Below are 26,206 nucleotides of genomic sequence, written 5' to 3'. Positions count from 1 at the left end.
TGCCTGTCCATCCCCATCCAACCACCTTTTCCTCAGCTCTTTCTCCTTGTAGCAGGTAGGCTTTTAGAACAGGCATGGGCCCTTCAATTGCTACACTCATCCTGGCAGATCATTTTAAACTATAAACACAAGCACTGTCAACTGCATTAGAAATAAAGAGAAAGAACGGCTTGCTTTCATTTTCATGTTGAAGCCATTCAAAAGCAGTAGCAAGGCTGGTGCAAAAGGAGGGGCTAGAAGGCCCATAACTCAGGTCTGAAACGTACTGCTCTACCACCAAATCACATCCTGCTGAAACCATTCTGACTCAACAGAGACTTTACAAGTCCCTGGCTGGCTGTCTTCCCTACTGGCTGTAAGCTGAAAACTTAAAGGGTGGTAAATAAGAAATTCAAAATGTGGTAGCCCCTAAAACAAACGTAACACTGTCCTCCAAGCTCCCTGCCCTGATCACTAGGAAACACAGGTAACACCTTCTCAACTCCCTGTCCCAGGGATAGAGAAGATGTATATTGCTTGATTACCACCAATGACAGGAGCCAGATCAATCAACATGTGTGATGCAAAACATTACAAAGCTAATACAACTGACAAAATTAAGAACACACTGTATTTCTGATGATTGTAGAAGTATTCTTCATTAGCTAATACAATATATATCCTACTCGGAAACGGAGAAGTGAGTGGAAGTAACAAAGGACTGTATTTTCAAATTGCTTGTGGTGGTCTCACAGCAAACCATCAGCAGAATATTTTATTTACAATCCCACAGTAGCTTGGTTTGGAAAAGCCCTCTGCAGGACATCTGTTCAAAGCTAACCTGTTAAAATTTAAAAATGTCACTCAAGTGTGACATTTCATTCAAGTGGTACTTTGAACCTTTCAGATCAACAGTGGGTAGATTTTTAAACTATGATGATGATGAACCTGTTTGACTACAAGTTACCGTGTGCACTACAATAATATATAAGCAAAATGTTATTGCCCACATTATGCATTAGATAAGAATAATCCTTTCAGCCCTTAAGGCTTTGGAGGTTTCAGTTTAAGAAGCAAAAGAAGTTGTGGGTGGCAGCTCCAGTTTCTCAAGCCTTTTGAAAGGAGGGAAAAAAAAAAAAACCCAAAACAAAACTTTTTACAATGACCCTTCCAATATGGCCCTCAAAGTCCAGAGATGCTACTTACACTTATCACTGAACGTAAAATATTTCATTCAGTGTATCAAATGGCCTGGTGGAAAATGTGTGGCTAATATGAAACAACCACTATAAACCAACTCCCTTGTACCAACTCAAAGGAGAGAAACTTTACCAGCCAGTTAAGGTTTCCACTATCAAAGATGCCATCTCTGATCTCTGAGTGGAAGCCTCAAGGAAGAAGTTTTTTCTGTCAAGTTGCCAAATCACAAGCCTAGAAACTAAAATTCATCAATGGTTACCAAAAATTATAGACACTTTTAACTTTGGCTTTGTTGCATGCTGAGAATATTTCCTGAAATACAACTCACCCACATCCACATTCCATGCTGGGCTTTTATCCCATTCTCCGTCCCACAAGGGACAATGACCTGACAGGTGGCAATTCTTCTTCTCACTTAACTGGTCTAAGTAATAAAATAAACAAGTTAAACTTGAAAAAATCTAGCTTCCAAACTGAATGGAGCTTGAAGCTAACTACTTCTGTTTCAGACCTGCGCAAGAGCTTGTGCAGCTGAAAACATTTTTTCCCCAAGTAGTCAGTTAAAGGACATTACCTCTCCACCTACCAATCTTAGTCACATCTTAGAAGAAGATAAAGTATGTAAGTTCCAATCCAAAGCCTGAATTCAGCAGGCACCTGTTCAACCATCATTGTGCTAACCAAAATTCTGGAAATAGGATTAAGTGCTACCACCCAAACCAGACCCCTCTCCTCCCTGAATTATACTACCTACACAAAAAGAACAGCAGGTCAGCAGTCAGAAGAACTTTTTACCCTGGCAAATACATGCCATTCCATTTTCAGATGACAGTCAGACCCAGTAAGAAGTCAGCATGAACTGTGCTGACTAACAGTGTAAGACTGCAACTTGAAAAGAAAGATCCACGCGCTAGCATGAAGTAACAGGCCTTCCATAGATCGCACATACTAATAAACTAGAAAGCAGGATTAAGACATGAGTCCTTGCCATTTCTTGGTCTCTGGAAAGAACCACCCTTTTCTGGACATAAACCACATTCCATCACCTTACCTTTCTCTAAGACAAAACTCAAGAGAAACCATTTGAGACAAGAATTCGTGGATGTCTAAAAACTGACTACTCAGTGTAATATTGGTATTTAATCAGTCTAGACAAATGGCCTTTATGCAGATGTTCATCAAGTGATCACAAGAAGTGTAAGCAGCACGCTCACAAGGAGGAAGGGGGGATATTTGGAGCTACGGCATTTGTCTTCCCAAGTAACTGTTACCTGTGACAAAGCCCTGCTTTCCTGGGAATGGCCTGCTGATGAGAAGTAGTGAATTAATTCCTTGGTTTGCCTTGACTGTATGCGCAGCTTTTGCCTTACCTATTAAACTGTCCTTCTCTCACCCCATGAGTTGTCTCACTTTTGCCCTTCTGATTCTCCCCTCCATCCCACTGTGGGGGAGCAAGCGAGCAGCAAAGCTCCCTACCAGGGGCAAAGCTGCCTACCAGGGTGAGCCCACAACACATGGACAGGTCTGTTATTCCCTGTGGCTTTACTATAACTACTGATGTTATGTTTGTAGTTCATGAATGGACATGGAAGTTATTGACTCATACTTTATGTATCACTCATGCAGCAAATGTCAGTCTCCCTTCTATTCCAAGTTCACCCATGCCTCCCATGGAAAGAAACAGCTGATCACCTTTACTCTTATGCATCTCACTGCTTGCCTCTCATGTATAAACCTGATACATGCCATGCATTCCCAGAGAGACCTGCCCACCTGGATCCCTCACCACAGCATCTGTAAATCTGAGATGGATTTATCGCAAGCCTCCCTCTCCCCTCCTTGCTCCCCCACATAGCCACATGGCCCAGTTGCCTCTGGCATGGGAAATCAGAGAATAAAAGGCAATATCGCACTATGGCCAGAAACGTGCTTTCACACAGAGCTCTATGTTCCACCCTGTAACAAGCACACAGGCATGCAGGAAACACACTGGCCTCATCCCACCACCTCACTGTGGGGGGTGCACATGTGTGTTTCTCGGTCTCTCAGGTTAAGGAAACAGCAAACTTCCAGAGCAGGGATCATAGTTGCACTGATGCCTCAACAACCATAAACTATTATTTGGGTTCCTCCCTTCCCACCTATCTTTTCTAAAAGGAAAATGTCTCTCTGGAATGTAGAATTTAAGTAGATAAAACTTATTTTTTCCTTTTATAACTTCTGAATAATACTAGACATGACTGCAAAAATGTATGCTCTTTGATTATTCAGTAATTCAGTATTCCCATTGAATAGCTTCCAACACTTTTCAACAGGACAGAAAAGGCCACAGTATGATTTTTCATTCAAGACCCATTAGCCTGAGGAGCTGAAGAAAGATTTCCACTAAATGGAAGATTAGAAGATAGTACCTACTGAGAAACATAACATTGGTCCTAGAAAACAGACCCAAATCTATTTTTCAAAAGTTTTCTGAAAGAGAAGTATTTTAGTATTTGTTTAGCAATCCTTCAGGAAACAAATTCCCCATGAAAATAAAAAAGCAACCTTTTAAAGGAAACTGTTCCCTCTCTCTGCATCTGTAGTTAAAAAAGTGCTCTGTTCACTATGCAAAATATTTGGAAGTTCCTTTAAAAAAAATTAATAGTGTTCTATCTGGACTGAATTATTCTGAAATGACTGAATAGTAGCTTAGACCCCTAGCACAGACCCATACCTGGATAGACAAATTATTTTCCAGACTTCCGTTTCATCTGCAACATCAACTAAGAATAAACCAAAATTATGTATTAAAAAAAAAAACCTAAAGATTCTATAGTTTTCAACTTACGTATTTACTTACAACAAATTGAAAATTGCCACTTCATCCTTAGAATCTCCATTTCTTATTTTGTCTCCTGAAAAGGTCTAAATACTAATGCACATAAGAGTTACGCACAGACAGGTGGTGGCAGCTGCATCCCAGCAACAGCTGTGCTTTTGTTAATTATTGAACTGCACAGCAGCTGTAGAGGGAATTCAACTACTAGAGAGCATGGTGTCAAAATCACATACTTTCAATGAATCCAAAGTGTTGCCCACAACCGGCCAACAGAAACCATCCCTGCTCTGTCTTCGGCTCTGCTCAGGATGCCAAGGCCTGGACAGAGAAGCACATTGTGCATGTTTGCAGAGCACCCACAGAAAATCACAGCACGTGCCTGCACGTTTGCAAGCCGGTCACCCCTGCTGAATTCAAACAGACAGAATACTCTGAAAAGAGGGAGCCAGAGAGCCAAATAAATAAAGTTTACATCCTTCATGGCACATGTAAAGTATTAGTGCTGTTGTAGAGTATGCCCACACTTAACTCACCACAAGCCAGCTGATGCGCTGAGTTAAGTAAAGAGTGGGGCAAAAGAAGAGGTGAAAGCGTTAGTTATTTAGCAGGATGTTACATTGCCAGTGGAAGCCATGCAGCAGATGACTGCAACCGCTTAATTCACATTACTATTTTCTCTTCATTATTTTGCAGATACTAACTTTGTGAAGTTAACTACACAGACATTTTACATTTTCCCCCCCCCAAAAAAAACCAGGTTGCTTTAAAAATTTTTACAACAGGTATTTGGTGAATCTAAGTTTTTGTCATTTGATTACTACTGTTCTAAAACTTAATGTTACTTGGAAAACTTTTTGTTTGGGCTAAAAGCAAGGTTCAGGATTCAATAATATGGCAGGTTTTAAAACCAGCTTCAGAGAAGGAAGGAAAACCCTTGTGACCTACCGGAAGTGTCCTTCGAAATGTTTCAACAACTACTTGGAAAAAACTGAAGAAGTCACATTCACTTTGAGTCTTGCTTGCCACACCAGTGAGACCACTCTAAACAATTTCAAAAGACACAGCTTCTTTGGATCAATGCCTTGTTTAGTGTTTTGGTACTTCTGCCCCAACAATCTTCAACACTCAGGGCTCAAAATGTCTATATAGGAGACTTGTATTTTAATGTAACAGATTAAGACATTTATCCACATTTGTTCTAAATCATCTCATCAAGAAAAAACAAATATCACTCAACTGCAGCTTTGCGCAGCCTCAGCGGCAGCCATCAAATGCTAGCAGGCACCAGGTAGAACTAGATACTTGCATTAGAAAATATCATTTCTTCAGAAATGGAGCTACTTAATCCTTTGCCAAGAAAAAGGGGGAAATAACTTTATTTCTGTATGAAATCAGGAAACCCTACACTCCGGGGCCCACCGTACTGTAAATTATATTTATTTTACTTAGGTGAGTGAAACTGCAGCAACCTTCCCCAACACCCTCAACTCCCCTCAGCACGGGCTGCTAAAAAGTCAGTTTTCAGTGTCTTGTGCCAGAAAAAGGCTTTTTTAGATTAAGTGTGGAAAAACAGTGGCATTAAGTGGTTTTTTGGATTACTGAAAATAAAACATACCTAAAAGCAGTCCCAGGGAGCACAGCTGGAGCTCAGCTCCTATTCAATGACAGGCATCAAACAAATGCCTCTGTATTTATCTAACAAGTTCACCTGAAATTCTTTGGTAGACCAGTACATTTCAGACGAACAGTTCAACGGTTCTACAACAAAACAGTGTTCATGGATAGTCAATCTTCAATTACAAATGCAGTATACAGTGCACTTAATATGTAACCGGAAAAACAAAGTAATATAATGGTTTCTGAAGCCTAGACACATATTGAAGAACGTTTTTTACACCACTGAAATAAATAGGGTAAATTAAAAAGCCAATTTGTTCTTCTTGAAGGAAAGTTTAATCAAAACTCATTAAAAGACATTGTGAGAATTCACTGCCACATGGAAGTATGGCAAATATTCCCCTTATCTAACCTCTTAGTGAGCTTCCCCAGAGCTGCAGCAAAACACAGCAGTGCAGGACATAGCTCTATTAAGCCCTTTGTAAATTGAAGTATGACTTACATACATAAAGCACCATGCATCCCACTCTTTAAACCACCAGGACATACTTCTGCATGTACACTACACAGAAGCACCTCAAAAAAATTCTAATTTGTTTACATCAGTAAGAACAAGCACATTTCAACAGACTTGCCCATCCCAGCCTTTAAAATTCTGAGCAGTAGCATAGGACTGTCCTGTTCCTCAGTGATAATTCGATTCATCCCATTTTGCTAAGGAATTCCAAAACTAACTTCAAGTAACATTTATTAAGCAAAAGTTTCAGACTTAAATCAGCTGGATTAAGAGATATGGTGCTTTTTTCTACAAAGCTCAACTTTTTTAGCGATCAAACTCCCAAGCAAATGACTTTTTAACAAAAAAAAAAAATCTGACATGAGTAAAAGGTCACATTAAGTTACTTATTTCTGTTTAATTTTAACCATTTGAAGCATTTTTAAATAATCCACTCAGTGATACCCAGGAGCACGGACAACTGTTGCTAGTTCTGACACTGTAAATAATCCACTGCTGAATACTAATAAAAGCCAACAGGAACACAGGCACAAGGAAGACAGGGCTGCTTAAAGTTTACATTCTATTGGTTAGTGTTGCAAGCCTGCAAGAATGACTACAAACTAGAACTAAAGCAAACAGAAAAACAAAACAGTTGGATACCAAATCCAGAAAAAAATGTTTTGAAACCACAAAAGGAAAAGGTGCTTTGCAAAATACTGGTATCAGACCAAAAAAGGTAGCTTTCCCAAAGTGTGCATTTCGCCTGCAAATCTGAAAGGGGAGATCCAGATGAATCATTAAAGGAGTCTAACCTTAACAGAAATGGTCTTATGGCTTCACAAAAGCACTCCAGATAATATTACTCTTTGGTAATGTTTCTCAGAGCTAACTCCAGTTTAGTTAACTGGGTGTGTTGATAAACATAGTAGAGACTCTCCTTCTGCACCAGTAATATTCTTATTTACCCTGTGATTTTCCAGTTGACCCCTTACTAAATCAAGAATTGCAACAGATCATAACGAGTATCAATATGAGATTCCGAATCACTTCAATTAAAATCAGTCCAGAAGTTGACTTTGGGGAACTTCTGTGTCTCTAGTTGGTATAACTTCCTCAATGCGATATCCCAACTAATTTAAAACAAAATTACCATGACTTGACTAAAACTGTCTTTCCAAACTACAAACAGTTGAAAATACTGCAGAGTTGGTTTGCACCTAATATTTCCTCTTCCTTAGGCAAATTAAAGAACATAGATTCCAACTCTGAAACTGAAGATCAGAAGCTCTCACCTTAAGCGTTACTAATTCCCAAATAACAATTTTGAAGCTGTTCTAGTAAGAGGAACAAGTCAGAAAATTTCACAAGGATGCAGGCATTTTACTTGAGCATCAAATGTGAGAAATTTCTTATCTAGCATTCTGAACAACGCTTAAAGATACTCCTTTATTTTTCATAATCTCCTCCAGAGTCAGAACTGGAAGAGGAGCAACATGAGTCTGAAGAGACGGGACCCCTGTACCATGCAATATTTTCCTTGTCTAGCTTGGGGAAGGAAAAAGGAAGATATCGTTGACACACACAGTGCAGTGAATTCTAATGTCTTCAAAAAACTGGTTTCTGAAATACAGCTGAAAGCATCTTTTCCTCTATGGAAGTTAAAAGTGGGGAGGGGAAAATTCAAAAAAGAAATCATGCACCAAGTTTTAGCACGTCAAGAAAAGGTAATGCAAACATTCTCTATAGAAATGATCATGCAATCATTTCTAAAATATGTTACAAAAAGTAGCAAAGCATGAAATATGTAGCTGAGAGGACAATTCCATGCAGAATGGGTTTGTACAGTACATACCCAGATAGGATCTCTTGGGAGGTGCTTTGATTTCTTCATCCTTACTATCTGCAGCTACATAAAAAACAGTTGGGGGGGGGGGAAGGAAGGAAAGACAAACAGACTTGTATGATTAAATGCAGCAGTGGGTCTTTTAGTTACAGTTTAGTCAGTTAGTACATTTTGCTTATAAAAAAGATATTAACCATAACAAAACATGCCAGAAATTTTAGTCTCCATGCTTTCTATAAGGCTCCAACCCCATGATGTTAAGATAAGGTCAGGCAGTGGGAAGTCCTAGAACAGTCTCAATGCACAACCCAACAGCAATGTACCAAAGGGGAGAAAATTAAGACTTAAAAACAGTGAAACATACAGCCTAACTCTTACTTTATATACTTTTCATGCTCAGAGAAAGCAAGCTGTTACCTCCGCAACACTGAGTGTTTTGATACATCTGCGTAATCAGCTAGGACAACACAGTTGCCTTGCCTCCTGTGGAAAATGCTGTGCTAAAACAGTTTGAAAAAGCCTAAGCTTAAGCCAATCCTACCAAGAGAATGGCACAGTAGACTCCATCTGCAACTGTTCTGCAAGCTAAATTTTTTCACTCCAACTTTCTTCTGCTAGTTGAAAACTATGTATTATGCAAGAGTGCTTTCCAGTGCCAAAAACACAGCTCTTCAAGGGATCAGAGTGCTATAATAAGATACAAGTTATAAGCAGGTTAAGACAACCAGCAGTTGGAAGGAAGACAAAACTGGATGAGTGACCAGAGGAAATCATCTTCCTGTACAAACATCACACAGCCCATGTTCTACTTAAGGAGCCTGGGCTGCACGATAATAAGGAGAGACGTCTGAGAGCCCGTTTTTAACCAACGGTGTCCACTGATCTTCAGTATAGGTCATACATTTAGGGTGCTCAAAATCTGTCACATCATCTTGGGCATAACTGAAATTGAACCTTTGTTGGAGAGGGGTGGAAGGCTTATTTGGGGAAAGAAAAAGAGGATTCTTTGGAGAGTCTTGTCTTTCCAAGAATATGAAGAGACTGCACTGACCTGCCAGCATTTTCAAGAGTGACCAGATGTTTTTAGCTATGGGCACCTTACTTCAGCTTCCTCTTGATTCTCGAGTCCAGACATGGCACACGCACTTTCTGCTTTTCAATATTTAGCTCTCTAGCACTGTAGCACCATCATGCCCCAGTAATACTACAGCACTTTGAACAAGAAGACCTATAACAAAAGAAACTACCACTGAACCTCGAGCCTTTCTGTACTGGGCCAACAACACAGCATATATGCGGCTGCACAGACACCTATTTAAAATTGGGCAATGAATAAGGAGAGCTATTGTTACCACAACAATGGTACCAAGAGATCTGCATTAAAGCAGTCAAGATGCAATTAAAGTGGGTTAAATAAAGGGTAAAAGATGAGGAGGTATTGTTCATGACTGCTGATTTCATCCTTCACACAGCTTTCGAAGTATTCATATGCAGGAGAGAGAACTGTCCTAGCATTCAAGGTTTTAAAATAAAGTTGGGTGTTTTGTTTGCTTGTTTTGGGTCTGTTTTTTTTTTTTTTTAACCCCAATCCAGAACAGTTAAAAATAGGATATACAGTCCAAGTTTAAAAAAAATAATAAAACAATTGGATATATAAAGAGGACTTACTCTGTCTTCAATCAGTACTTGTAATTGAAGGATAAAGTCTATGTATCCAGAACAAAAAGTCAGAGAAGGCAGCAGCAGCGCAAGATGGGGTCTGCCGCCTTCAACTTACTTTGCAAGACTAAAAGGGAATGGGGGAATCCCATAATTGAGAAATAACTGAGAGAAAAATAAAAGATTGTGAGTTCTCCTAATAAATTCTCTATATAGAACCTACAAGAAATAATCAAGCGTTACTGGAAAGAATCCAGGGAGACTGTATTTTTCATGCTATGATAGTTGCCTTATAAATGAAAGTACAAGCATTTTGACTGAACAGCTTTATGTCTATGTTCTGAATTGCTATTGATATGTATTTTAAGCCAGGAACACCACAAAACAGGCTACAGAATACAGAAGGAGCTTGTCAGGATTAGGAGAAACTGCTTCTTAATGCTTCAAGAAATTTTAAGTAGATTCATTCTGAACTAGTTATTACTTAAGAGACCTTATCTGTGAGAATAATAAAAATGTAAGAAAAAAGGCAACTCCCACGTAATTCAAAACACACTGGTAAACATATACTAATGTGACGGGGGGGGGGGGGGGGGGAATACCACATTTAATAGTAATACAAGAAAAAAAGCAAGCTCCCACTGAAGTAGTCTACCCTAGTCACTTTCTAAATATTTTGGATTAATTTGCAGAAACATCCAAAGGGAGGATAGAAATTAAATCAGAAAAATGTTTACATTTAAGACTAGCTATGTGAGAAATAATAAATTATATTATCATACAGAAATTGTGCACCTTCCCCGCAGGATTCTGCAAGGTTAATCAAAAACACTGACTTCAAACCTAGCTTCGCACTGCCCTAGCAAGCTATGAGGAAAGAAAGTAAGTATCCAGATTTATCAGCTTGCCTAGATCACCATAAAACTTAAGAGATAAGATTAGGAGTAGGATTAGAAACACAGATCTCACTCCTACTCATATTGTGCTTGAAATACAAACCTATCTTTCTGCCTCGCTTGAAAGGAGCTTTGTATGCTACTTTTATTCTGATCCATCACATTATAGTTGGCCTTACTAAAAATCAATCACAAGTATGAAAAAGATTTTAGCTGTTGTCAAAGTTTGTGGAAGGATGCAAGCCTTTCGATGAAAACAAATAATTACGGTCCACAGGTAGGTAAAATCAGTCTCTCTAACTAATTAAACACATGACAAGCAGAGTTTCAGGAAAAAGGATCAAAAAATTGACACAATGCAACCTCGAGGAGTTTCCATTACCAGCTACGAGGAAGACTGATTATCCCTTAGGAGACTGTATGTCTTCCAGGGAGAGTAGTGTATATAGCCCTCTTCAAACAAAACTCAGTAGCCTCCCCTTTTGTCCAAAGGTTACTGAAAGAGCCTGCAAGAGTAGCGTGTGTAAATGTGCACGAGGATAACTTCCCCACATAAAGGGCAAATGGAGAAACCTTTCTGCCACTTCAGAAAATGCTAGCACAGAGAGCAAAGGAGGGAGAAAGCATACATGCCCCTCCCAATGCTTCCTGGATTTTAACTGCTGCGAAATCTGGCTTCAAGTAGTTTTTAAGTAATTCATCCTGCCAGATTAACAACCCTTGTGAACACAGCAGCTTGTGTTTGGGAGCTGGAGAGCAGCTCCTCTTCCACATTAATTCACTTACCTGAATAGTTTCCCACTACACTCCACAATGAGTGGGAATGGAAGCAGCTTCCTTAGCTATTAGATAAATAACCCTACTGCACAGCCAGTAGCTGCTGACTTCTAATGATGGCTGTGGATATCTGGAACTGGATCAGACCCTCAATTATCAGGGAGTGAGGGAAGAGAACAGATGGAGAGAACAAATTATACATCCACATTGGCAAAACACCTGACAAAAAGCTGACAGCATTAATTCTATTCTTGTTGGTAATAAGCTGTAACATAAAATGTTTTAAGTCAAAGTCAACACAGAGAAACAGAAAAACTACCCCTCTCACATTTCTTCTCTGGGAAAAAAAAGCAGGGACTTTCCACAAAGCTTGAACATTTCATTAAATAAAGAATAATACTCTGCCCTGACTGAAATTATCAATACCTAAAGATTAACAAATAACCAAAATTTAAAAAATTATAAAATTCCCATAAATCCCAACTAATCCCAAACTAAAGCTCAAGGAAACAGTACACAAAAAGACATAGTTTTGGTATTATATGATATGATAGCACCTCCTGTTTTGACAGCCAATAACTCAGAAAGTAGAAGACAAATTATGTACAAAAGCAAGTGTTTGCAGTTGCAAAATAAAATTTCAGAGCATAGTGTACGATCATACCTAAGAACCTGGTAGAAAGTACAGCTAAAGAAAATAACTTCTTATTCTGGCCAAGACCTTAAAAAAAATCCAGGCTAGCACAACGGCGTAACAGCCAGCTCTATATTCAGGGCATGGTAGTGAAATATTAAGAAGAACTGTGATTACTAGACTGGATCAAGACCCATCTGAAATAAAATTACAGCTTTTCACATTTATCTGGAAAAAAGCTGTTTCAAAAAAAAGTAGTTCAGGAAGTGCTACACTGAATTATCAAGAAAGGAGACTGGACTGCAATTCAGACACAATTTTTTGTCCAAAATACAGCACACCATGCTTTTAGAAAGATTTAACCTGCAAAAGCCAGTTCCTGTCACTAACCTGCAAAAGAGCGGCGTTTTACGTTTAGCTCGTTGGACACACGTACTTCAGTGCACAGTTTCAGCATCAGTAACATGGTAATGATCATGATAATGCTTTGCCACAAAAGAGGGGATTCAAAACGCCTTCCAAACCTAAAAAAAAGAAGGAAAAGAAAATATATAAAACATCTCAAAGATGACAAGTGTTGCACTCCGTTACTTTCATTCTTTGATCCTATCGAAGCACCTGAAAAAGGAAATCCTAACAGTAACAGGTATGAAAGGCTGAGGAAGAGAAAGTCACCAGCCAAATCTAGACGCACATACAGTAGCTCTGAGTCACAACCCCCTTGCAGGAGTACCTGAGAACCTTATTAAAACATCCCTGTGGAATGATCTGAGAAATTCTGAAACCAGAAGCTTACGTCCCTGTTTCCAAAGCCAGAAGCAAACCTATTATTTTGGAAGGAGAAGTAGATTCATTGAGCAGTCAAGGCAGTACAGAAAGACCAGAGAGTTATGCCACATTAATACCAGTTATGTACCATCCCCACATACACACTCCATAGATTTCACAAGAACTTCTGTGCAAAACTTACCTCTCTCAATTTTTCATTTTTAAGGTGAAGTCATAAATACAATAGCACTTGCCCTACAAAGAAATAAATACCCACAGCTATTAGCTTCCTAGGTTTAATCTAACTTCCTCCTATGGAGAGGGGGAAGTATTATGCTTTGTCTACCTTGTCTGCCTCTAGACGTCTGAGTGGAAAGACCAGATCTGCAGAACACACCAATCAATTAATCAATTTTTATCTAATTTGGACAAATTAGATAGGGGGAAGTAAGGAAGTCCAAAAGACGTGGGACCCAAACATACATAATTTGCCCTCTCCTGTCCTCCCCCTTCCCTCAATTAAATTTCTGCGTGCTCACAGATGATGCTCGGTGGGGATTACTGAGCCCTTCCTGCACGTAACACAGAGAAGTGAACTTGGATTGTGGCCAATCTTGACTGAAGAGCTAACTCTTATGTGATAGCACAACGTACTGCCACAGGAAGATCACAGAAAGGTAGGTGTTGGAAGGGACCTCTGGAGATCGTCTTGTCCAACACCCCTGCTTGAGCAGCGACACCTAGAGCAGGGGGCACAGGACCACGTCCAGGCGGGTTTTGAATATATCCAGAGGAGACACCACAACCCCTCTGGGCAGCCTGTTCCACTGCTCTGGCACCCTCACAGTAAAGAAATTTTTCATCATTTTCAGGTGGAACTTCCTGTGTTCCAACTTGTGCCCATTGCCCTTTGTCCTGTCACTGGGCACCACTGAAAAGAGTCTGGCCCTGTCCCCAGGACACCCACCCTTTAGATATTTATAAGCATTAGTAAGATCCCCGCTCAGTCTTCTCTTCTCCAGGCTGAACAAACCCAGGTCTCTCAGCCCTTCTTTATAAGAGAGACACTCTAGTCCCCTGATCATCTTCATAGCTCTCCGCTGGACTCTCTCCAGTAATTCTCTGTGCTTCTTGAACAAGGGAGCCCAGAACTGGACGCAGTACTCCAGGTGTGGCCTCACTGGAGCAGAGTAGAGGGGGACGATAACCTCCCTCGACCTGCTGGCCTCACTCCTTTTAATGCACCCCAGGATACTGTTGGCCCTCTTGGCCACAAGGGCACAATCCTGGCTTAGGGTCAGCTTGCCATGAATGTCCACCAGCACTCCCAGGTCCTTCTCAGCAGAGCTGCTTTCCAGCAGTTTAACCCCCAACCTGTACTGGTGCATGGGGTTCTTCCTCCCCAAGTGCACGACCCTACATTTGCTTTTGTTGAATTTCATTAGGCTCCCTTCGGCCCAGCCCTCCAGCCTGTCCAGGTCTCATTGGATGGCAGCACAGCCTTCTGGTGTATCAGCCACTCCTCCCAGTTTGGTACCATCAGCAAACTTGCCGAGGGTAGACTCAGTCTCTTTGTCCAGGTCATTGATGAATATGTTGAACAGGACTGGACCCTGCTCAGACCCCTGGGGTACACTGCTAATTACAGGCCTCCAACCAGACTCTGCGCTGTTGATCACAATCCTAAATAAAACCCTTCCGTAAAGACCTGTGATGCCCCAAGTTCCTCTTCCTGTGTTACTTGATGAAAACTCAGCAATCCCCACCAAAACTCCCCGTAAGTGCATGTGGGGCAACGGGTGGAAGTTTTTCACGTGCAGCCCTCCCAGTACGTGAGGTTTACAATAGGAAGGCTGCGTGCACATCATGGTGAGCTGCTTCTCTGTGCTCAGTTCTGCCAGGTTTTACGCCTTGAAGACAGATGCTGAGGAAAGGATTTGGTGAACACGCATTACCATGCTCCCCAACTCCTTCAGCCTGCACCATCAGGCACACAGGCTTTCTAAATTCCCTCACAGCACAGTTACTAAAGGCCTGCCTCTGAGCACATCATGCTGCTGGAGACCTCAGCCTCACAGGCATGGCAACCACTGCTCCCTTCTTGACAGTTCCTGTTTTGTAGCACCCTGGCAAAATGTAATTTCTTGTGCTTGGGCTTCTTTCATAGCAGAGCTCCGTGTTAGTAAAAACCAACTAGGCTCGCCATCACACTCACTCACACAATACTGCATTTCCACCATAGCGATTTCACCAGTGAGAGACATTTTGTTATGAGACAGCTCATAACAGGAACAGAAGAGAGACTAAGTCCTTGACCAGCTTCCTTGGAAATCTTCCTGTGTAGAACAGCCAAGCAGCCCACACCAATGAAAATGGCCAAGTATTTCATGCCTAATAGCATAAACTAAGGGAAGGTACGACAATGACTTGAGCCTCCACACCACTGCCAAAGACAGCACCAGTAGCTTACTGGAAGAATAGCAGTTGCATGTACCTTAGTCCCCTGCTTCTTTCTACCATCGAAGGATTTCTGGTGGCCCACACGAGAGCCATTATCACAAGAAACTTGGAGGATGCTATGAGGAAGGAAATAAAGAACACAACTGATGAATGTAATCACAGGCAGAGTGCTCTCTGGATAAGGCTTTCACTGCACTAGGAAAAAATGCAGGAGAGAAGAACAAACGTTCGGCCCAACCTATGTCCCATGCCTATGATCCCAAAGCTCATTCAGCCCATGTTGCTGACTGTCACCAGGTTCCCCTGAACTACTGGAATTCACTATTATTATATTTGTCTCTTATTCAGGGAATGAGGGGGAAAAAAACCTGGGAACCACTTACTTACTTAGAATTACAGAGCAGTTAAAACTGTTGACATCGGGCTTAGAAAAAACATATCCAATTACAAATGCATTTGCATGTAAAAAATATAGTAATGCATTTAAGAGGGGCTGAGCTAGCAGCACAGTAAGCTAGAAGCTATTATGATGGTAAATCCAGGGCAGGTTGCTGCAAGGTTAGTTCCTCCCTGCTGATGAGATTATTGGCCATTCAGTAATGGGTGCCTCACAAAAGCTTTGCTTGCAGTATAAACATCCACCCACTACAAACACACCAGAGGGGTAAACTGGAAATTTACAAATTCTTATAGGGACTTGAAACTATGCACAACACCTGTAGATATTTTTTTTTTTTTTTTGCAACCCTCCAAAGACAAAGGTTACACAACAAAACATACTCATGTGAAACACATCTCCTCAAACACCAATCCCCAAGCTGAGTCTCACAGACAACACAACCCTCTAAGGTAGGTCACATCTACAGGAAATCAAACAGCTGCCATGGAGACCAACAGGCAGAGCAAACAGGACATAGCCTAGACCACACTACCATGACAACAAGACTGAAGGGAATACCACAGTAAAGGACCACTGTCGGGTTCTTGAAGCTTTAAAAGTAAAGCCGGAACACTCATTTTGCTCGGGACCATGGAAACAAACACCGCTCCAAGCTGCTTACTCTACTTCAGATTGATATCAGGGCCTACCAAAGCAACACTAATCCAGTTTTTAAGACTCCTCATGCCAGCTTGAGCTAGGAGCACTACAAGATGCAAGCCCTGCAGGGAGAGCATGCTGTTCCATCTTCTGTTTACTTTCTGCCTCGCAGAGGTGATTCCTATCTTTGCCAAAGCAGGAGCCAGGAGGGAAGGAACATTAAAGGCTCTTCATCTTTCTCTCATAATCGACTTAGGATAGGAGAATGGGCTCACGGAAAAGAACAACTTTGAAGTCCTGGGGATGACGGGGTCATCATCATTATTCTGCATTTTCACCCACAACTAGAGTGTTATGTGACATAAAGTGAACAACCATGACATTTGTAGTCTGAGTTCTCTGAATACTGCAAAGAGACAAAGTTTTTCACTGTTTACTTAATACTGTAAAAACAAAGAAATGCTTTTTTCCTGTACTAGTCAAATGTGCAAATAAAGGGGAGGGAGGAGCTTACATTTTATTAGTATGTCAACAGCCTTAAAACGATAATGCATGTTCAGGGTGATGAAGACAAGAGAAGTGAACATTAAGGCCAGAGCTAAGACTACCTATTCATGTAGAAAACTAGGTAATTCCATTGGTATGACTCAATCCTGTTGCAATAATCCTGCTATTCCAGTCCTAGGCCTACTCAAAACAGCAAATGCCGATGTGCAAAGGAAACCCAAACTATACCAAACACAAAAGGTTTGCTTATCTCCTTTCCTAAGACATCTCTGAAAAGAAACTGACTGCTGTTGGAGCAACCAGGTGACCACCACCCTGGTCGCACTGTTTCTTCCTGCAGCCTGGAGGCTGTTTCAGCTTGCACCCACTGGCAGCTGAACCAGGCGGTGGGCCATCTCTCTTGACCCCCTGCTACATGTCCCTGTACATGGGCAGGCCTAACCCGGCACCGCCGCAGCTCACAGAGGCAGCTCCACTCACAGCATGAGTGGAAACCACCAAAGTTACTACAGGGCTCACTGCTCTGGGCTGACTTACAGCTCTTTCTGGAACTACAGACTCTGCGCAAGATGGAAAGCATGCAGGATGCTGCAGACACCACCAGGGCTGTGACAGATAGCCTGGTATAGCAGCATGGCAGCTGCCTTGAAAGACAGCCCATGCAATTACAGAATTTAATCAGTAGGAAGAACAAGAAACAAACTACTTTTACAACAGGATCTCTTGATATGAGAGTTTCTCCTTAACACATAAACTTCCAGGACTTTATGGAGCACAAAAAACAAGCTTCTCACTTGGACATACAAAATCTGACTTTACCTCTACTTTTTGTAGAAAAGAGCAGTGCATTTCATCCTTCCTCCCCAGCATTTATAAAAAGGAGAAGGAATTGCATAACACTTTTGCTCTCAATATCTGAGCAAGATTCCACCAGCAGGCCATATGTAACGCAACCTTTCAAAGTTGTAGTCACTCTGTCAGCTTGGTTTACAGCATCATCCCACCTTCCCCACACGGTACAAGCTGGCAAGATTCATTTTAGTAACATGGTCTGAAAAAAAAGTTTCTCCTTCCCACAGGAAGTCCTACAACCAGACACCACTGGCCCACTATCTTAAGCCAAAGCAGCACCTGATAGCAGGGACCTGATCTGCAAGTAGCACTGTGTTATGGCAAAATAAATAAATATGTAGGAATCTATCCCAGACAACAGCCAGTCCAACATTTTCCTATAAATTACCTCCAGCTGCATACTTGTCTTGGTAAATATCTACTCATAACAGGGAGCTTATTCCACTGACTCCAGCACAGAGAGCTCCTGGTTCTACTGACATTACAGTTTTCAGAACCCACTTTGTTTCAGGTTTTTCAGCAGCCAAAGTTACCAGGTCTTTTTCAACGGTTTATAAGCAGGAGCTGTGGCTGTTTTCATCCAGTGATTTAGTGTGCCTCTACAGACAACATGGACTTTTTAATATTGCTCACTGCTAAGCACAGAAGCAGGGCATGTGTCTTGGCATCCACAGGAACCGATGTGGAATGGGTAGAGGGTTACCTTTGGTCAAAAATAACATGCTCTGTAGTTCTAATCTTTTCCCTGACTCTCAGAACTTGTTTCCACAGTTTGTCTTAAGGCAACTATTTTGTAAGAACAACTCCAAAATTGCAGTTTTATTTTCTGTTGTTCAGATTTCTATGCTGTTGCTGTATGAGGTTTAGGTCAGTGGCCCACAGAACTGAGTCTCAAAACTTTTGGAAAGAATATTGTCTTCCTGGAAAATATACAAACTATATTATACTACTACATAAAACATTTTATGGACTGCAAAACTGAAGGAAGTCCAAAAACCTCTGGGAATGGCGGGGAGCATAAGAACTTTTGGCTGAACTTACTCAAGATACAAATAAAAATGCCTACTGCTGACTTCTAAGAAATCTGCAGCTTTCTTTCCTCCAGCTATTTATTCTGATTTTAATCTTAAAAGAAACCATAATTTATATCATCATAAGCTCTGTTTTAAAAAAAGAAAGGGGGAAGAGAGAGAGGGAGGAGAAGGAGAACTCACAAGTAAGTTTCCCTGCATCCTCCACCCCCAACTGATTACACAACTCTCGCCCGCCTTCTTGTTCCAGTTCTTGATCATGACAATGCGAAGCTCGTCAGCTGGCAGACTGCAGGCCCCACGAACCGAGAACGTATGTCTGTGTTGGTCACAACTGAGTTCGAGTGCCATGGCGTCCTCTGAAGCCAACCCACAACTTCAAAACCATCAAGACCTTCTCCAGGCTGACTGGTGCAGAAGTTGAACTGATTGGAGAGCGAGATACAATGACCCACAGGGTCTGGAGAAGGCAGAAAGGAGAAGCAGCACTGAACTGACAACAGCAGAAGACTAGAACAAAGGAGCAGCTGATACCAATCACAAATCACGATCAGCAGCTACACTGGCACCCCAAAATAAGGACTGCTTTGAAGTGCTATATAAAATTATAACAATAGATTATTACTAAAAATAAAGCTAACTTGATATCAAGTCCCGTCACAGCACAAAATCTACTTTTCACACTGGTAAATGAAGGCCATATTGTGGGATGCTGTGAGCACAAACTGTCTACTTCTCAAAGACATTTTTTTTTCAAAAATCCTCTTTAAACGTGCCAAGGATTTTACATACAGTCAACACACTGAACCACAACTCTGCATGGTCTAACTTCTACTTTCTTTTTCCTAAACAAATCCATGTGTGCATAAACAAAGCAAAGTGGAATCATGCCCACTGCTATCCATATGCAGTTTTCATTCCCACAGACCAGTCCTCTAACACTGCTTTTCCACAAAGTTCTGGCATATAACTTATTGCTGGAACAGAGCAAGGCCAAACACATATAAGTGAAAGCAGAAATGTCTCTTTAAAGATGACATTTTGAGACATTATGAAACAGACATGCATGAGAAATGACTTAATGGATAACGTGTTACTGTCATCACTAGCAAACAGGAGTTCACCCTGAAACTAAGGGATTTGGTGGGAGGAAGACAAGGAGAAGAGGCATTGCACCGAGTCCTCCTGACTTTGAAAGACGGCTTACCATTGCAGACAGTCTAACTGGAAGAAGAGACATTGTGCAAACAGGTAACTGGAAACAGGATTGTTACCCTTGATCTCAGCACTATTTTGTTCATTGGCTACTGTCATAATGCAATACACCAGCTGCAACTCTATTGACACATAAAACATGCCAAGAAGATTAGGAAGTAAATACTCTATTTGGAGGGGAGACAAAAATCAAACTTCACCCACTGCAAAACCATATGTTACAAAAAAAACCCAAAACCAACACCATCAAAAAAACCCCCACCTCTAAGATAACAAAGTCCAGTTCTAGGAACACGTGGATTCTGCCAATTCACAAATAGGGAGTGAGGGAATGGCCCCCACAGCCGAGGGGAACAAAGTATAGTAGACATAGGGGGAAGGTGGGGCTGCATCTGTTATGAGTGACAGAGATACAGAAAGACCAGCACTATTCAAGAGCGAAAATATGGAGGAAATCCGGCATAAAAGGCAGGAACTGTCTGTTCCTGTTGCCTATGCATGTGAAACACATAATGTTCCACTCTGTGAGCCTCAAATTCAAGACTATATGAAACTCAGGGGACATATGGAAGTAATAACAGAAACAAATTGCAGAAATGCCTTGAAGTTAAAAAAATTTAAAAAAAAAAAAAAAAAACAAGCAAACATGAGCCATCCTAAGAAATAATTAAGGCCTGAAAAGCAACGCTAATGGAACTTTAAAGTTTTTAAGTCTACCCCTTTAAGTACTTATTTTTAGATCAGGGTGGAAGGGAAGTTAGGAGAAATTAATCTGGCGTAAATCATATGCTTAATAACGAGGGGTAATGACGAGACACTGAAAACGATTGAAAACAGCAGTTATATGTCAGTAGAAGAGAGACTTGGATTAAGGTCTGGACTAGTTTACTAAAGGGAAGGAGGAGTAATCTTATCAAATGGTACTTTGAAAGGCAGATTGGGGAAAAATTATACACAAAACAAAATCGCTTGTAGGAACAGTTCTGTTCTGGAACACGAATGGATCAAATTATTTAATAAATTTAAAACAAAATAAACAAAAACCTTCTCATTCCCCTTCAATGAATATTACATACACAATTAAAATATTCTGCTGTTTATGTCAAATTATCTAGAGTGCTGTGCCCCAGATAATACATCAGCCATAGGTGACATTAAACAACTAAAACTGAATTGCCAAGCTGCTCTATGGGTGCATTTTAAATATGTTCACAGAAGCCAGAGGCTCTTGCTCTGCAATCTTCCTTTAATCATCCATATGCCCAAGGATAATATCCACCCTCGATGCTGCTTTCATGACTTACTGGTGTTTATAATAAACTACTAGGGATGCCTAATCTTTGTAAGTAGAGAAGCAAAATATTCTCTCTCAGGGAATACTGAATTATCATTATGCAAATCTTCTTTTCTGTCTTTTAGTTCAATAGAACTAGGGAAAGACGATTCATTCTGAGCACAGACAGAAAGGTTTCTGCAGGCTCATGCCTGCAACATCTCGCCGTAGAAGTGGCTGTACCACAAGCCAGCAGCATGCCTTACACTCCCCCTGCAGCCAGACGCACCTATGAACATGCTGTGCAAAGCCATTCCATGTCATCACTGAGCTCCAAGATGACCAGAGCCTACACAGAGCTCGTATGTGTCAGGGAATGATTCTATTATGTGGCTTAAATACTCACAGTAAAAAACCGACATAATCACAGAATCATAGAATGGGTTGGGTTGGGAGGGACCTTCATCTTTTCAATCTTGTCAGTAAAACTGCATTCTCTCTCCTTTGATGCGTTGACAAATCTTTTAACATTGACACGTCTCTTAACTACATATACTTAAAATCAATTCAGATTAAAGATCTTTCAGTTATTCCACAGTCCAAGACTCATTTAACAGACACACATGCCTGGGTTACCTAGAAACTGCCAGCATGTCCATTCACGTGCAAGTCATTTGTATATTTCAAATACCTCCAGTGAAACAAAAATAGTTAGATCATTTCTGTTTCTCAAACCATCAGCTCAGCCTTTTCATTTCTCCTCCCCCTGCCAGTTCCTCTACTTCTCTTCTGCTCTCTGCTTTCTCCGTCAGCTGCTCCATACACTTCTCCCCAGGAAAACATAGGTCCAATGCAACAAGTAGCTCTGATCTAGTGATAACTCCTCGGTTCGACTGCTAGTTCTGGTCCCAAGAGAGGGTCCCCTGTTCTCTGCACTCCAGCACAGCACTCCCATGTTTCATTTTGCTGTGGAAGACTCCAGGAAGCTCATTATATGACAAGAGTGAGAGGAGCTTTAAAAAGAAACTGGAAGCCAACAAAAGGATGTAGCCTGTAACTTATCAGTTCTTTGTGGACCACAAAGCAGTATTTTATAGTCAAAATATACTTAGAATAACTGTCCTTAGTTGCAGTGGTTTCCCCAGCTATTTCATCTCCAGTCTCTCAAGTACATTCCTAGTGTTGTACCACCTAACTATAAGAAGTAATGAGGAATGTAAGTTAATAAAATTCATTCACAGAAATCACGCCCTAATAACATTTTCTTTGTCCAGCAGCACAAGACCTAAATATGGAAACAAACTTGCTTTTAAATATTGAAAATGGTGTTGAAAACAATAAGAATTTTCTTTGAAAAACAGCCCACCTTTTGCCTGCTTATCAGAGAATGAAAATTTTCATCTGTAGTTGCACACAGACCTCTAGAAGCAAACCCCCTCTAAAGCCAGTTGGCATCCCGGGAAAATGCAATAACATATGGCAAGTGTACCAGTGACGTTAATACCAGCTAGATGCTAGCATAAGCGTGCAGGACCAGGCCTCCGCTCTGAGAATGCTAGAGGGGCAAGGGAATTGTAAAATATAGTCAGCGAGAAAAAGATTCGACTTAGAATGAATCTCTTTTCTTTACCACCAAGTTAAAAAGTTGCATCTTGGAACATCAGAGCACTGATAATCAGCTCTGGCGAGGGGAACAGACAGCATTCCTAAGCCCAGTTCATTTTACTCAATGCAGATTCACTCACTTATGGGAAGACAGTATTTTGATCTCGGAGAGAGGGGAAAAAAAAGCATGTGAAACACTTGATTTCCTCAAATATTCCAAATCAAAGCTTTACAGCTAGGAGGCAAGTAAGAACCTTTAGAACGGGGCAGACACACACGCACACACAGAGACACAAAACCAACTTACCAAAAAAGTATCCGCAAAATGTTTGCGACCAGCAACACCAGGCAGACGTAGGTGGAAAAGCCCTCCGCGTTCTGCGTCCGGCGGATGTCCCGGTACTGGGGGATGTAGGGCACCACGCCGCCGAACACCATGGCCCCCGCGGCCCCCCACGACACCAGCTGCTGCGCCGGGACGAGCGCCCACTCCAACCCGCCCGCCTCCATGGCGGGGGAAGTGGGGCGGCGGCCCCGGCGCCGAGCGATCGCCTTCCGCTACGGCCCTCCGGCGGCGCTCCGCTTCAGCCACGCAGGGGCTGCCGGGCGGGACGCGGCGCCGCGGCTGCGCCCTCTCCCGCCGGGCCGGGACCTGGGAGGGGGGGAGAGGGACGGGCCGTGAGCGTGGCTCAGCCCGCCGCCGTGCACCGGCCAGCCCGCACCGCCGCCCTGCCACGGGCGGGCCGGGGCCCGCCCCCGCCCCCACGGGGGGAACCCCTGCCCCGCGGGCGCTGGGCTGAGGAGCGGGGCGCCAGGGAGGACGAGGACACGGACACGGACACGGACACGGACACCCCCCCGACCGGCGGGCACACCCGGCAGCCGCGTCGTTCCTTTGAGAGGGCGTCCCTCATCCGCCCGCTCCCCGGCCCGCCCGCTCATCCCGAGCCACACGAGCGCGCCTGTCTGTCTGTCTGTCCGCCCGCCACCGCCTCCCCACCTGCTCCCCGAGCCCCGGCCGCCGCCATCCCCCCTCAGGCCCGCCGCCGCCGCTCTGCAACTGGGGGCCGGCGGCAGCGGCGTGCACCGGGACGGCCCCGGTGACGCCACGATGACCGGCAGCGCCTCTGCCAATGAGTGACGGGGCCGCCCCGCCGATTCCGCGAGCGCGGCGGCGGCGCCGGGTCCCAGCGCGCTACGCGCGGCCCCGCGGCGGCGGCAGCAAGCGGTGGCGGAGGACCAGGACCAGGACCAGGCGCTGCCGGTGCGGTGTCACCGGAGAGGCCGGCCAGGGGCGGTACCGGTCCCGCCGCTGCCCGGGGCATTACTGCCTGGCCGCTGCGCTAAGTGCGGCTCTCCCGCCCGCCCCCCTCGCCCCGGGAGGGCGCAGGGTGCTGAGCTTCCCCGGTAAATCGGCTGCACCGGGCGTCCCTGCGGAGCCTTCCCTCTGCTGGCTGTTCCTACGCGCTGTCCCAGATCTTCTCCCCCGTCCCTGACTTCTTCCTTTTCCTTAAGAGTTACGAGAAACTCCGTCATGCTTCATGAAAATTATATTTCTCAAAATTGCAGTCTCAACTATATGCAACACAGCTGTCATCGGCACATCTTGGTTAGGAGAGAGAGGGGGTTTTCCCCCGAAATGGTATTGATAAAAAGGGGGGGGGGGGGGGCGGACGGACAGATGTGCATCTTCTCCCCGAAGTGATCAGCAAGTCTTCACTTGCTGTTTGCACTGGGCCAGCAGAGAAGTGCTGCACAGAGATGCTACGAGGAGATTGGTAGCCTGGACACTGTGTCCTCAATAGCTGCTTGAGGTGGGGGCAAACTTCAGCAACACTAAAATCATAGAATCACAGGATGTCCTGAGTTGGAAGGGACCCGCGAGGATCATCAAGTCCAACTCCTGTCCCTGTATAGGACAACCCCAAAATTCACACCATGTGTCCGTGGGTGTTGTCCAAGTGGTTCTTGAATAGTGTCAGGCTTGGTGCTGTGACTGCCTCCCTGGGGAGCCTGTTCCAGTGCTCCAGCACCCTCTGGATGAAGAACCTTTTCCTAATACCCAACCTAAACCTCCCCTGGCACATCTTCCTGCCATTCCCTCGGGTCCTGTCATTGGTCACCAGAGAGAAGAGATCAGCGCCTGTCCCTCCTCCTCCCCTTGTAGGAGGAAGCTATAGACCACAATGAGGTCTTTCCTCAGTGTCCTCTTCTCTAGGCTGAACAAACCAAGTGACTTTAACTGCTCCTCATACGGTTTCTCCTCTAAACTCTTCACCAACTTCGTGGCCCTTCTCTGGACACTCTCTACTGGCTTTATACCCTTACTGTACTGTGGCACCCAAAACTGCACACAGTACTCAAGGTAAGGCAGCACCAGCACAGAGTAGAGCAGGGCAATCATCTCCCTCGACCAGCTGCAATGCAGTGCATGATGCACCCTAGGACTTGGTTGGCCCTCTTGGCTGCCAGGGCGCACTGTTGGCTCATGTTCAACTTGCCATTGACCAGAACCCCCAGGTCCCTCTCTGCAGAGCTGCTCTCCAGCCTCTCATTCCCCAGCCTGTATGTGCATTCAGGGTTCCCATGCCCCAGGTGCAAAATCCAGCACTTGCCCTTGTTAAACTTCATACAGTTGGTGATTGCCCAGCCCTCCAGACTGCCCAGATCCCTCTGCAGGGCCTCTCTGCCCTCGAGAGTGTCAACAGCTCCTCCTAGTTTTGTGTCATCAACAAACTTAATTAGTATTCCTTCCAGTCCTGCATCCAAGTCATTTATGAAGACATTAAAGAGTATGGTCCCCAAGATGGATCCCTGCAGAACCCCGCTAGTGACTGGCTGCAGCTCAATATAACCCCATTTTCTATGACCCTTTGAGCCCGACCCATCAGCCAATTGCTTGCCCGCTTTTTGTGTTTATCCAGCTGCATGCTGGAAGTTTTGTCCAGGAGGAGGCTAAGAGAGACAGTATAGAAAGCTTTACTGAAATTCAAAAAGATTACATTGACTGGCTTCCCTTGGTCAACTAGCTGGGTAACCTTGTCACAGAAGGAAATCAAATTTGTTAGGCAGGACTTTCCCCTAGTTAACCCGTGCTGGCTGGGACCAATGGCTGTGTTGTCTTTCAGGTGTTTTTCTATAAGTCCCAGAATAATCTTCTCCATAATTTTACCAGGCACAGAAGTGAGACTGACAGACCGTTTTTGGGGTACCATCACACAAACATCCAAAACGCTCTCCTATGTAGATGAGGTGACCAGTGATAACATTAGGATTCACCTTTCCTACGAGGAAGTAGTAGCTCTGTTACTCAAATGAAGCTCTAATTCATTTCACAGACATAAAAGTTTGATTGTCAAAGTTAAAAATACACAGTGGAATTCTTTAATTCTGATTTTTGGATGGGGAGCCTCAAGTTCTTTATTTCAGAGCATCTGAATCATTCAGAGCGAGTATAACAAGCAAAATATGTATAAACTGCATAATGTAAAACATACTTTATTATTTAATGGCTCATATTCCATGTACCTC

General features: G+C 43.1%; 1 protein-coding gene across 2 annotated transcripts in view; it reads right to left on the bottom strand.

Annotated features, from left to right (window-relative positions):
* Positions 1-23,308, bottom strand: part of SLC66A2 (solute carrier family 66 member 2) — a 65,805-nt gene extending 42,497 nt beyond the window's left edge. Inside the window, exons 1-3 of one of the 2 annotated variants that reach the window (XM_075083861.1) lie at positions 22,983-23,308; positions 12,316-12,449; positions 7,969-8,022 (exon numbers count right to left, since the gene is read on the bottom strand). In XM_075083861.1, coding sequence (XP_074939962.1) covers positions 7,969-8,022; positions 12,316-12,449; positions 22,983-23,185 — 391 coding nt within the window. In that variant the 5' untranslated portion in view covers positions 23,186-23,308. The remainder of the gene's footprint in view (positions 1-7,968; positions 8,023-12,315; positions 12,450-22,982) is intronic. The other variant, XM_075083862.1, reaches the window with a different exon arrangement.
* Positions 23,309-26,206: the final 2,898 nt, after the last annotated feature.

This window comes from Phalacrocorax aristotelis, chromosome 2 (assembly GCF_949628215.1).
Source record: "Phalacrocorax aristotelis chromosome 2, bGulAri2.1, whole genome shotgun sequence".
NCBI lineage: Eukaryota > Metazoa > Chordata > Aves > Suliformes > Phalacrocoracidae > Phalacrocorax > Phalacrocorax aristotelis.
Note: the sequence above shows the minus strand (reverse complement) of the source record. Positions and strands in the feature narration are given on the sequence as shown.